General features: G+C 38.2%; 1 protein-coding gene across 3 annotated transcripts in view; it reads right to left on the bottom strand.

The window, feature by feature from the left end:
- NR2C1 (nuclear receptor subfamily 2 group C member 1) overlaps positions 1–12,130 on the bottom strand; it is a 46,041-nt gene that overhangs the window by 26,661 nt on the left and 7,250 nt on the right. For all 3 annotated transcript variants that reach the window (XM_026499882.4, XM_026499883.4, XM_057316168.1), the window contains exons 2-5: positions 8,009–8,082; positions 4,997–5,227; positions 1,839–1,920; positions 109–288 (exon numbers count right to left, since the gene is read on the bottom strand). In XM_026499882.4, the coding sequence (XP_026355667.1) occupies positions 109–288; positions 1,839–1,920; positions 4,997–5,227; positions 8,009–8,062 (547 nt within the window). In that variant the 5' untranslated portion in view covers positions 8,063–8,082. The remainder of the gene's footprint in view (positions 1–108; positions 289–1,838; positions 1,921–4,996; positions 5,228–8,008; positions 8,083–12,130) is intronic.

Raw genomic sequence — 12,130 nt, 5'->3', positions numbered from 1 at the left:
ATTGTAAATTAAAAAGCACATATATTGACATATTGTGTTAATTTTGATACACTTTTGGAGGTTGCCTGAATTCTTAAAATTATTTTCTCCTTTAAAGCTAATACATACAGTCTTGTCTCATTCCAAACGCAATACATCTCTGTAACCTGCAGTATTGACAGCGGTTTCGATGGTGTTTATTGATAATACAGTCCTTTGATCCTCGACATGAATAAACTAAATTTTTTCGGATGCTTCTTTTAAAAAATCCTTTGCAGCCTTCACAGGTTACTGCTCCATAATGACGTCCTAGAGACAGATGTTTAAGAAAACACAAAAGTCACATATTTTAGAACAGAAATGGAAATAAGCCCACTACTTCCCTTTAAGTAACAACAATATATGTGATGAAACAGAGATTTCTGAGTTTGTGACATGAAAATAATTTTTAAGAGTTACTAAACAGAGAATGAAACAACCATATTCTTTGATAACTTAAATAATATGAATTTTTAATTCTGTAAAGTAACCTTAACAATGATATGGAAAATTTCGGCAAGAGGAAAAGCAAAACAACCCATAGTACCATAAGTAAAAAGTATTTTCACTTCTGAGATCACTTACAAATTATAATTCTTCTCTATATTATTTAAGGATATTTTATTCTTAAAATTCTGCTCTAAAAAAAGATCTATCAATTAGTATTTGAGCACAGTATTCTCTTGGGGGGGGGAGGACAGAGGGAGAGGGAGAGAAAGAACCTTAACCATGCTACACACCCAGTACAGAGCCTCCATGGGGTTCAATCTCATGACCCTGAGATCATGACCTGAGCTGAAATCAAGGGTCAGACATTTAATCAACTGAGCCTCCCAGGTACCCCTATAGTAATCTCTTCTCATTGTGGGTTCCACTTTTTAAATTTCTGGAGAAATCTGTGACATTTTGATTAACCTACCACTTCACGGGCCCTTTCTTTGATACAACATCTATTAAATTGAACATATTCTGGGAAAAGCTGTAGTGGAGATTTTTGCAATGAAGCTATAGAAAAGATTAAAGATTATATATGAGTGAACACAGGTGCTTTCCTCACATAAAGTAACAAGGAATGTAACTAAAATGACATAACCCTGAGTACTAGTAATAGTACTTGGAGAAATGCTGCTCAGCTATGCGCAGTATTAAATAAAGAGTAACCAGAGCTTTTCCACCTCATTAATTCAAGTTACTCTATATTCCTGGACTAGCAACAGGGCTCAGCAGGTAAGTGAACAACTTAATGTTATGTGTTATTAAGGACCACAACTCATTTTTAAGCAATTCCTTTGACAAAACTGATTTTACTTTCAAGAAAAATTTCCACATATTCAGTTCACATTTAAAAAGCAAAACTCTTTGGGGCACCTGGGTGGCACAGTTGATTAAGACCCTGACTCTTGGTTTTAGCTCAGATTGTGATCTCAGGGTCATGAGAATGAGCCCTGTATGAGGCTCTGTGCTCAGCGTGGAGTCTGCCTGAGTTTCTCTCCCTCTCTTTCTGGCAACCCCCCACCCCTGCCACCCAAATAAATGAACAAATCTTTTTTTTCTTTTTTTAAAGCAAAACTGTTTTTCGCAATTCTTCAAAACGTGCATTTTATGTCACTGCAAGATCAAATTAAATTGCATTCAAGTAAAAAAAAATCTTTAGGTGAATAAAAAGCTTTGGGGGAAAAATCAGTTAAATTTATAGGCTTCAAATATGAACCATAAAAACAACATGCTCTTTTCTTTTTACTTTCAGAAGAAGAAACATGGTAGTGTGGTAGTTATTTTAATAACACAACACATATAGAAGGTTGTTTTTAAAATGTTACCTGATGCTTTGTCTCCACATACTACGCAAAGATCAAAAACCTTATTTGGTCCTTGGTCTGGGGAAGAATTATCTGTTAAGAGCTAAAGAAAACCCCCCAAAACAAAAAACAAAACAATAATTTGTTAATAATGCTCTTAAGTAAAACAAAAGAACAGCCAGTCTTAGTTATTGCTTTCTTTCTTGTAAGTTATTCTGAAACTTTGAACTCTATTATACATATATCAATTAAACTATTGTTAATTTTCTTTATATGTAAGTAAAAATTTCAATATTAAAAGGAAAGATAGGAAGAATACCTTTTAAATTTGTTCCATAACAATCTCATTAAACACTGTTAAGTACTCAAATACATGAGTACCTAATGTATCTTACCTATTAAGCACTTTTTATTCGTTATTCATTCAACACATCAAATTACTTTGATTTGATTACTTACATCAAATTACTGCAGCAGTTATTAGCCCTATCATGACATGTCTTTGAACAGCTCAAAATTTTTTTCACATGGTAAAATAAGCTATAACAGCATATAAAGATAACTTAATTTTTTAAATAGAAAAGTAGTTAAAACTTTTTTGAGTTATTTACTTATAATTATGGAAATGACTGATAAAACTTTTCATCAGTGAGTTGTCTAAGATTTGGATCAGGTGTAGTCGTAGACAGCCCGGACTGCAGATTCTGATAAACGGTAGCAAGCTAGTAGAACTGGGTGGAAAGGCCTTGGGCAAATTACAAACCCTCTTCAACCTTTTTATCATTTCCTTTCAATCTTTTGAAACGTGAACAAATTAATTCAATCTCAAAAATGTGATAGGGCATTCACCATATCATCTTCCCCTGGCTTTAAAACAACCCAGAAAATAACCCTCCACTTGGACTCTTTTTCTTCTCTTAGGGGTGTGAATGCCTTCAGGAGTAATTCTGATTTTAAAAACTTCAAACAGTCCTTAACAATGCTGTCCCTTGCTATGTTACAATGGCATCATTTCTTCTTATATCATGATAAAAATTAGTCTTTAAGAGAAACTTAACAACAACAACAAAAAGCTGTCCTTTGAAAGCATCTATGAAAGGCATCACTCTTTTCCTTAATAGCACATCTATTGTGAATGGTGCTAATCTTTCATCTGCTATTATTCCTAAGGGTAGGAGAAATATTGAGAGATTAAGGGACTTGCTCACGTGCTTTAGGTCACTAGATCAGAAATCCAATCTTCTTGGCTCAGGGGAATTCTATCTTAGACCTATTTCTTTTTCTTTGCCCTGAGAGGTGATCCATAAAGTAGGCAAAGTGCCAATATTATCTTTTTTTCTTAAAACAGAGAATTATTTTTTTTTAAAAAATAACTTTACAGTGGAGAAATCTGATACACACTACTTCAGCCAGGTGGTCAAGATCAATGTCACCAGTTATAAAACATGATGAGAGTAAGTACACGTGATATGATGTGATGAAAATGGCACTTAACCTCTGTGATCCTCCTCACCAAAACCAACAACCCCAGTCTAATCATGAGAAAAACATTAGTCCAAGTCCCCATAGCAGGGCCATCTACAATATACCTGACCAGTACACCTCAAAATCGTCAAGGTCATCAAATACAAGGAAAGTCTGAGAAACTGTCACTGCTAACAGGAATCTAAGAAGACATGATGACTAAATGTAATATGGTATCCTGGAACCAAAAAGAATATTAGGTAAAAATCAGGGAAAGCTAAAAACATCTACGGATTTTAGTTAACATCAAAATTAGTTCACTAATCATAATAAAGGTATCATATTAATGTAAAATGTTAATAGGAGAAATTGTGTGTTGAGAGGTTATATGGAAACTCTGTACTAACTGCTCAATATTTCTGTAACTATGAAACTGTTCTAAAAAATCAAATCTGTTGATAAAAAGAAATTAAGGTATTCATGATGTTATATATTTTTTTAGTGACTTGTCTTGTTGATAAAATAACTCCTTATAAATCCCATCCACTTTTTACTAGCTGTTTCTAAAAGAAATATAAATAATGCAATTAGAAGAATAAACAATCTATCAGGATATACAAGCAAAATTTTGTATTTTTTTTTTAAAGATTTTATTTATTTATGTGACAGAGAGACAGCCAGGGAGAGAGGGAACACAAGCAGGGGGAGTGGGAGAGGAAGAAGCAGGCTCCCAGCGGGGGAGCCCGATGTGGGACTCGATCCCAGAACGCCAGGATCACGCCCTGAGCCGAAGGCAGACGCTTAACAACTGCACTACCCAGGCGCCCCAAAATTTTGTATTTTATAAATTAGTTTTTCAATCCTAAAAGGAACGTTCTTTGATCAGGTTTTCATCACAAAATAGAGAATTCAATTTTAAGCAGGCACTCCACCAAGAAGTCTCCAAAGGCAAACTTAAGGGTTTGCTGGATTTGTGTTCAATCACAGCAACCAGCAGTGATAATATCTACATTATCACAGGCATGCAGTGTGTATGAGCCTTAACTCTTTGAAAAATACGTAACTAGCAAAAATTAAAATGATGTGCAGTTAATCTAGACCACTGACTGACTCCCAGTGTCAGAGCAGACGGTGGGGATAAAACTGTCTGCTACATCACGGAAGACAGAGATGACAACCAAGGAGGCAAAGTGACAAAGATGCAGCCAAATACCGACTTCTGGTTTTGGCAGCTTCTTGTTGCCCAGGCAGCGTGGTCTTGGGAAGTGCCGCTACCACAGCAGAGGCTCCTCATCTGGCAGCTTCCTAACCGTGCAGAAGCAGCAGGTCTCTTAGAAGCCGGTTCTGCAGCATGTCGGAGTGGTTGTTCTTGGAAACCTGACCTGGAGCTGTAGCTTCAGCCTTCCCAGTAATTCTGTGAGTTCTCTATACCCTTTATGAAACACTTTCCTGGACAAACTAGCCAGAGTGGATCTTACTATACGCAACGAAGAACCCCTAGAAAATATATGGATGTGAGGGTGTGTGAGGAAAAGTACAGTGGCATATAGGAGAGGGCAGTCACCACAGATAATCTGCACAGCACATAATTTTATGCAACATTTTTTTCCTACAGACCATGTAGGACGTAATGTATTAACAGTAGGACTTATACTTATGATGTGCTTTTTAATTCTTTCAAGTGTAAGATGAAAAGACACTCTAAAGTTATTTACCTGGAGATGTTGTGCAGACAGATCAGGAGTTGTAAAAAATAACTGATTAACACCTGCTGCATCTGGAGTAGTGAGGAAAACTTTCCCTGGAGTGGAATCTTGCCTGGCCAGAATGACTTTGCTTGGGGTAGAGCCATCATGATTTGTCAGAATGAACTGCTTGCCTTGTGTATTATGATCAAGTGCCGTCACGATCTGGATTTTCTGGCCAGTTTGCTGCTCGGTAACAATCTAACACAATCACGTCAAATTAGTAATCAATTCCACTTATCTTTTTTTTTTCTTTTTTTCTAAGGGCACAATTTTCTCCTACCTTCAGACAAAGCTAGGAAAGCATACCATTACATATATATTCAATACAATACACATACATACATACATACCTTTTAAACTAGCAATTCTACTCCCACAAAATCCCATCCTATAGAAAAACAAATGTGCAAATAAAGGTACAATAATAAAAACATTTGGACCTCACTATTTTGATTCCTTCCTTCCCCTTCCCTCCCACCTTCCATTTAGACAAATGTTTACTGGGTGCATTCCATTTGCCAAGCACTGTTTGTTCTGTGTCCTGGAATATAGCAATACACAAAACAAAATCTTTGTTCTCATAAAGCTTTTATTTTAGTGAGGAAAGGCAGATAAAAAACAAGCAAATAATATTGTCAGAGGGTATCAAGTGCTACAAAGAAAAAATAAAGCAGGGTAGAGATGGTGAGAGTTACTGATGGAACAAACGCCATGAGGAGATGACATTTTTGCACAGGCCTGAGTGAAGTAGCAGACCAAAGCTTAGGACTAGCTAGAGGAAGTGCATCCTCTACCTGGGATACAGGGAGAAGGCCATGGGGCAGGAAGAGTGTTTCACACATCTGAGGCAAGAGGCACTGCAAGAGAGCTATGTGAGCGACACAGAGTGGCAGAAGGGATTATGGTAGAAGATGGGATCTGAGCGACAGCAGGAGCCACATGGCACAGGGCTTTGTAAAGACTATAAACTCTGGATTTCCTCCTGTGTGAAATGGAAATCCACTGGAAGGTCACAGAGGAGAGCGGCAAGATCTTTTTCAAAAATTCTAGATTTAGCGTGTAGACTAGCCTGTGAGGTTGAAGAGAAGAACTACGGGAGACCAGAAAGGATGCTACTGCTCACACACTGGCAATATCTGGGAATTATATATGGGCAGAGATGCTGGCAGGGGACAGGGTAGTAGCCATGCTGGAGGAGAAAAATGACTGGATTTGGGATATTTTATGAAGGGAAATGTGACAAGATATGCGGACGGACGACATGTGGAATATAAGGAGGGAAGAGTCAAGGATGACTACCGGAGTTTGCTGGGGCAGCTGGGAGGACAGGACTGCTACCTGCTGAGCTGGAGGGGCCTAGGGAAGAGCAAGTTCATGGATAAAGAGAACTAGCCCAGCACTGAGGGCTTTTGTTGTTGCTGAACAAATATTTTACAGAGTAACTCATTAAGCCAATTTAATACCTTGGTTCAAATTTAAGATGGTGAAGTTGGTTTGTTTCCAACTTTTTCCCATTTCTCTGAAATTATTTTCAAGATTCTTTTCTATGCAAAATTGACAACAAAGTTCTGAATTACTAATTAGTTTTTGTCTAGAATAGAACTGTACCAATTATAGCTGCTGCCAATTTGAGTTTTCTTTGTTGACCATTATTGCCAGCATGTCCTATTTTTCTGGGTGTACTTTTCACTGTTGCCAATTTTATCTTACATAGGTTATTTCCACCACCATCTTCCCTAACAATTTTCAATTTTACCTATAAGATGTGAATTTGAATCAGTTCATTCATAACAAATTTTACCATGTAAAGCTTAAGCTGTTGTAGGCTTCACTGTGGATTATTTCTATCAGTAATATTACTGTGAAGTAAACAAAATTCTAATGGCTGACAAACATTTCTCAGAGAAGAGCTTTAGGTGTATGCAACGTGTGGTAGTTCTTTGATAGCACATTCAAACTTGACAGGTGGTAGCTTTTTAAAGACTAGCTGCAACGTGAAATCAGAAACTGTATTAAAATCCATTGCTCTATCTTGCAATTTGAATGGATCCTTCACTTGTCAGTGATTTTATAATATTACACCGGCCCACTGAGTGATGTACATCTTTTATATGTTGACATGTTTCACATACCATATCATTACATGGCTGGTAGCCCCCTGGAAAAAAAAGGGCAATGAACATTTTAGTATTATTATGAAAATAGTTTTGACCTTGCTGACTCTCTGAAGAGTCCCTAGATAGTACCTTTAAAAACCTCTGGATTATGGTACCTCTTACTAAGGAATAGGGCATAATTGTTCCAGGTCTCATCACTGCTCCATAACTCTTCATTCGCTGTTTTTCTTCTGCACTCCCATAATACTCTATACAGTCATCTATCATAGCCCTTACCCCTGTACTGTGACTGTGGGATGATTCGACTATTTCCCATTAGATTTAAAGCTACCTTAAAGTTGAGAGTATCTTTTATTTCTGTACCTTCAGAACCTAGCATATACATTTGATTAACTGAGTTTTATTATTATTTTTTTAAAGATTTTTATTTATTTATTTGATATAGAGAGAGACAGGCAGTGAGAGAGGGAACACAAGCAGGGGGAGTGGGAGAGGAAGAAGCAGGCTCCCAGCGGAGGAGCCTGATGTGGGGCTCGATCCCAGAACGCCGGGATCATGCCCTGAGCCAAAGGTAGATGCTTAATGACTGAGCCACCCAGGCGCCCCTAACTGATTGAGTTTTAAAACCATTGTATTTATTTATTTGAGAGAAAGAGAGTGCGTGCGAGAGCACAGGTAGTGGAGAGGGAGAAGAAGGCTGTCCATCGAGCAGGGAGCCTGATGTGGGGCTCGATCCCAGGACCCTGGGAATATGATCTGAGCCGAAGGCAGACGCTTAACCGACTGAGCCACCCGGGCGCCCCTGTACATTTGATTTAAATAGGTCTGATGGATCCGCAAATGAACTGTAAATCAAACATACCTCTCCCATCTGTTGTTCAATAATTTGATGTGCAATTTCTTCTATGGTTGCCATGTTTTAATTGCCAAAATGTCCTGCCAGAATAAAAAGATGCCTTTTCACAATTATACTCATAAAACATATTTACTGAAGAATTTATAAATGAAGTCACATGATAGCTAAGATTTATTTCAAATTAACCCAGTTGGGGTGGGTGGGGGAAGGATGGAATAAACAAGAGACTGGCTGTGCACTGACAATTACTGAAAACTCATGAAGTTTATACAGGGGTTCATAAAATTATTCTCTCTGCTTTTATATATTTTGAAAATATCTATTTAAAAAAATGATTCAATACTAAACAATTTCACTTTTCAGAGACACTGAAGACTAACCAGGACAATTCTATTACAGATCAGGAGTAGTTTATTAATTTAAATAAGGGTAACCCTATCTGTAAACAAATACGTCACTGTAGCCCTTGACACACTCTTTTACCAATGTATTGTAAAAACTGACAAAAGAATTGCATTTGTTTGGAAGGAAAGAAGATTTCTCCAGAATTTTGTGACTGTTCTTCATCAGTGGCAGTTTCTCACATATTAAGGTTAATTTGCATTTAAGGTAAAACTTTCTCCAAATGGACTTGAGAGTCTGAAAGATTAATGCATTGACTTTGACTTTTGCTTTTTCTATCAATAGACAAGAATACAGAAATTATTTCTGACTTTGTCACATTATATAACATCTGTCATAAATTCACTTTAGTTGTACTAAAAGCAATGTTCAGGATTTAGCTTTACTCAACTATTTCTTACTAGTTTGAAAAGCAGTGGCTTCATCCTCTCTGGAACTGAGGAAACAGAGCTGTTCCCTGGGCCTGTGTCCTCTGGGCCCAGGGTGGCAGAGGAGGCCCTGCCAGTCTCTGACTCATCTTTGAATCTTTCCTCCCTTTCCTTGAAGGATAACAAATGTTTGAAACTGAATAGCTCCACTGGCCCATCTAGAAAAATCACCCAAGTCCGACAGTTTTTCTTCATTTCATCCCATCTATGTCCCCTTCACTCCAAGCTGGCAACATTTCTGCTGATACAAAATTCTCAGAAATCTTACTGCCTTCCCTGCATTCAGGGGGTGGAGGCCATCAGATGCGAGCCCTCTACAGATCTCTCCTGGATAACCCCATCCGGGCTTCTGTTCAGACGGGTGACTGGATCCATAAATCACACATCCCTAACTCTTCAGCAAATGGTTGTCCCGTCACACCCAAGACAATCTCTCCAGAAAACACCTTCTCTTTTTTTGCAATATGAATAGGGTGACTATTTTTAGAATCTTCAAGTCCTGGTTCCACTTTTCTTAACAATTCCTTCTTCAATTTATCTCTCTTTTCACATTTTACTATAAGCAGTAAGAGGAAATGGCCAAGTCTCCAACACTCTGCTTAGAAATCTCCACAGATAAATAGCCAAGTTCATTGCTTACAAGTTCTACTTTCTACAAAACACTAGAACGCAAGGCCAAGTTCTTTGCCACTTTATCATAAGGTTCATTTTCCTCTAGTTACCAATACTGTAACATGCTCCTCATTTCTGAAACCTCACCAGAAGTACCTTTAATGCTTATTATTTTTTAAAAGATTTACTCATTTGAGAGAGCGTGCACACACGTATTGAGTGTGTGTGTGTGGAGGGGTGGGGGGACGGGGAGGGGCAGAGGGAGAAGGAAAATTCCAAGCAGACTCCCTGCTGAGTGTGGAGCCTGAGGTGGGGCTTGATCTCAGGAGCCCGAGATCTTGACCTGAGCTGAAAACAAGAGTGAGACGGTTAACCCACTAAGCCACCCAGGTGCCCCTTTATTATTATTGTTTTAAGATTCATTATTTGAGAGAAAGAGGGAGTGCCCATGTGTGGGGGGAGGGGCAGAGGGAGAGAATCTTCAAGCAGACTCTCTGCTGAGTACCGAGCATGAAGCACCAAGCAGGGCTCGATTCTACTGCCCATGAGATCATGACATTAGCTGAAACCAGAGTCCGATGCCCAACTGAGCCACCCAGGTGCTCCTAATGTTAGTTATTTCTATCAGCATTCTGTTCGCAAAGCTATCTGTGTATCTCTAAGATATTATATTATATATTATATTATATGCAACTTTTCTACAGTTCTCTTTCTGAACCCTCACCAAAATTGCCTTTGGCATCCATATTTCTCCCAACAATCTCTTCAAGGCAGTCTAGGCTTTTTCTAGCTTGCATCTCAAAACTCCTCCAGCTTCTATTGGTTTCCCAGTTCCAAATTTTTAGGCACTTGTTACAGCAGCACCCCACTTCCCAGTACCAGAGTCTGTATTGGTTTGCTAGCGCTGACATAACAAAGGCTAACAGGGCTGCTTCTGGCTGGGTGATTCAAACAACAAAAATTAATTTTCTCACAGGGGCACCTGAGTGGCTCAGTTGGTTGAGTGTCTGAGTCTTGGTTTCCACTAAGGTCATGATCTTGGGGTCATGAGATCAAGCCCCATGCTCAGCTCAGAGTCTCCTCGAGATTCTCTCCCTCTGTCCCTACTCCCCTCCCCCTGCTCACGCTAAAATAAATAAATCTTTAAAAAAATTAATTTTCTCACAATTCTGGAGGCTAGAATTCTAAGACAAGCTGTCAGTAGGGTTGGTTTCTGAGACCTATCTCCTTGGCTTGTAGCTGGCTGTCTTCTCTTTGTCTCTTCACATGTCTTCCCTCTGTTTGTGCCTGTGTTGTAATCTCTTTTAATAGGGATAACAGTCATATTGGATTGGGGCCTACCCTAATGACCTCATTTTAACTCAGTTACCTCTTTCAAGGCCTCATGGCCAAATACAGTCACATCTGAGGAACTGGGGACCAGGACTTCAATATGAATTTGGGGGGGGGGGGTTGCAATTCAGCCCATAACACTTAGGCACAAATCTAATAAGAAACACACACAATATATATAAGGAAAGCTTTAAAATACTACCTAGAGAGAAGAAAAACTAGCTGAAAGTACACCAAAGAAAATGATTATAGTGACTACCTCCAGGGAGAATGGAAGTTTGGCAACAGGGGTAGAATGCAGACTTACTTTTCACTGAGTAAGTGTGTTTCTTTTAAATTTTACCTGCAAGTATTACCACATACAAAAAATTGTCAGTAGAAAACAAAAAGCCAGTTTAAAGGAATCTTTTCCAGAAATCCTAAAATCTACACAGCGTTATCAGCACATTATACCCAAAGAACCTATTTCATAATGAAAACTTATGTAGATCAACTATTTGTATATATTATTAATGTTTGATTACTTAAAAGTGATGAATAGAAAGGACTGAAGTCAAATCTCCGCAGTATTATATGAGTAAACAATTACACTAAATCAACTATCATTTTAGCCAGAGACCAAAGAGCATTAGGGTATTATGTGTGACGCGCGTACGTGCATGGTATATATGCATGTACACATTCATGCTTAACTGTATACTTTGTCATCAGCAACACTACAGGTAAAACAATGCTAAAGGATTTGAATGTTAATATTCTTGGAACAAATAGTATTCTTGAGTACGGAATTCAGGGGTATTCGGAATTTTTTTTTTTTTTTTTTTTTTTTTTTTTTTTTTTTTTTTTGCTTCTGAAGAAAAGAGCAGGAAATGACAATGGATTCATGACTGTTGGATTTACAAACTCTGAGCTTAGAGAATCTGACAAAAGCTACACACCCTCTTCAGAAAAACACACATGCACGTATTCAGTAGATTCCATTTTGTGATCCAACACATCGATTTTCCCCTCCCTCTCTCTTTCTTTCTATTTGTATTTGGGGTGAGAGGGACACGGGGAGGAGAGAAAATCTTAAGTAGGCTCCATGCCCAGCACAGAGCTCAGTGCGGAGCTTGATCTCACAACCCTGAGATTATGACCTGAGCTGAAATCAAGAGTGAGCTTAACTGATTGAGCCACCCAGGCGCCCCTTCCTACTTCTTTGTATATAAACTTTACTGCAGTAGTCTAGAGCCCTAATCGCATATTGTTTTATATATCCATATAATCCAAACTGGTTAGCAAAAGAATTCTTAGGGAAAATTTTCGAAATACCTTAATGAACGTATACTTCAATTTGTATTGAGTAAAACAG

The sequence above is a fragment of the Ursus arctos genome, unplaced genomic scaffold (genome assembly GCF_023065955.2).
Source record: "Ursus arctos isolate Adak ecotype North America unplaced genomic scaffold, UrsArc2.0 scaffold_21, whole genome shotgun sequence".
Taxonomy (NCBI): Eukaryota; Metazoa; Chordata; class Mammalia; order Carnivora; family Ursidae; genus Ursus; species Ursus arctos.
The sequence above is the reverse complement of the archived record's forward strand: the minus strand, read 5'-3'. Positions and strand labels throughout refer to the sequence as shown.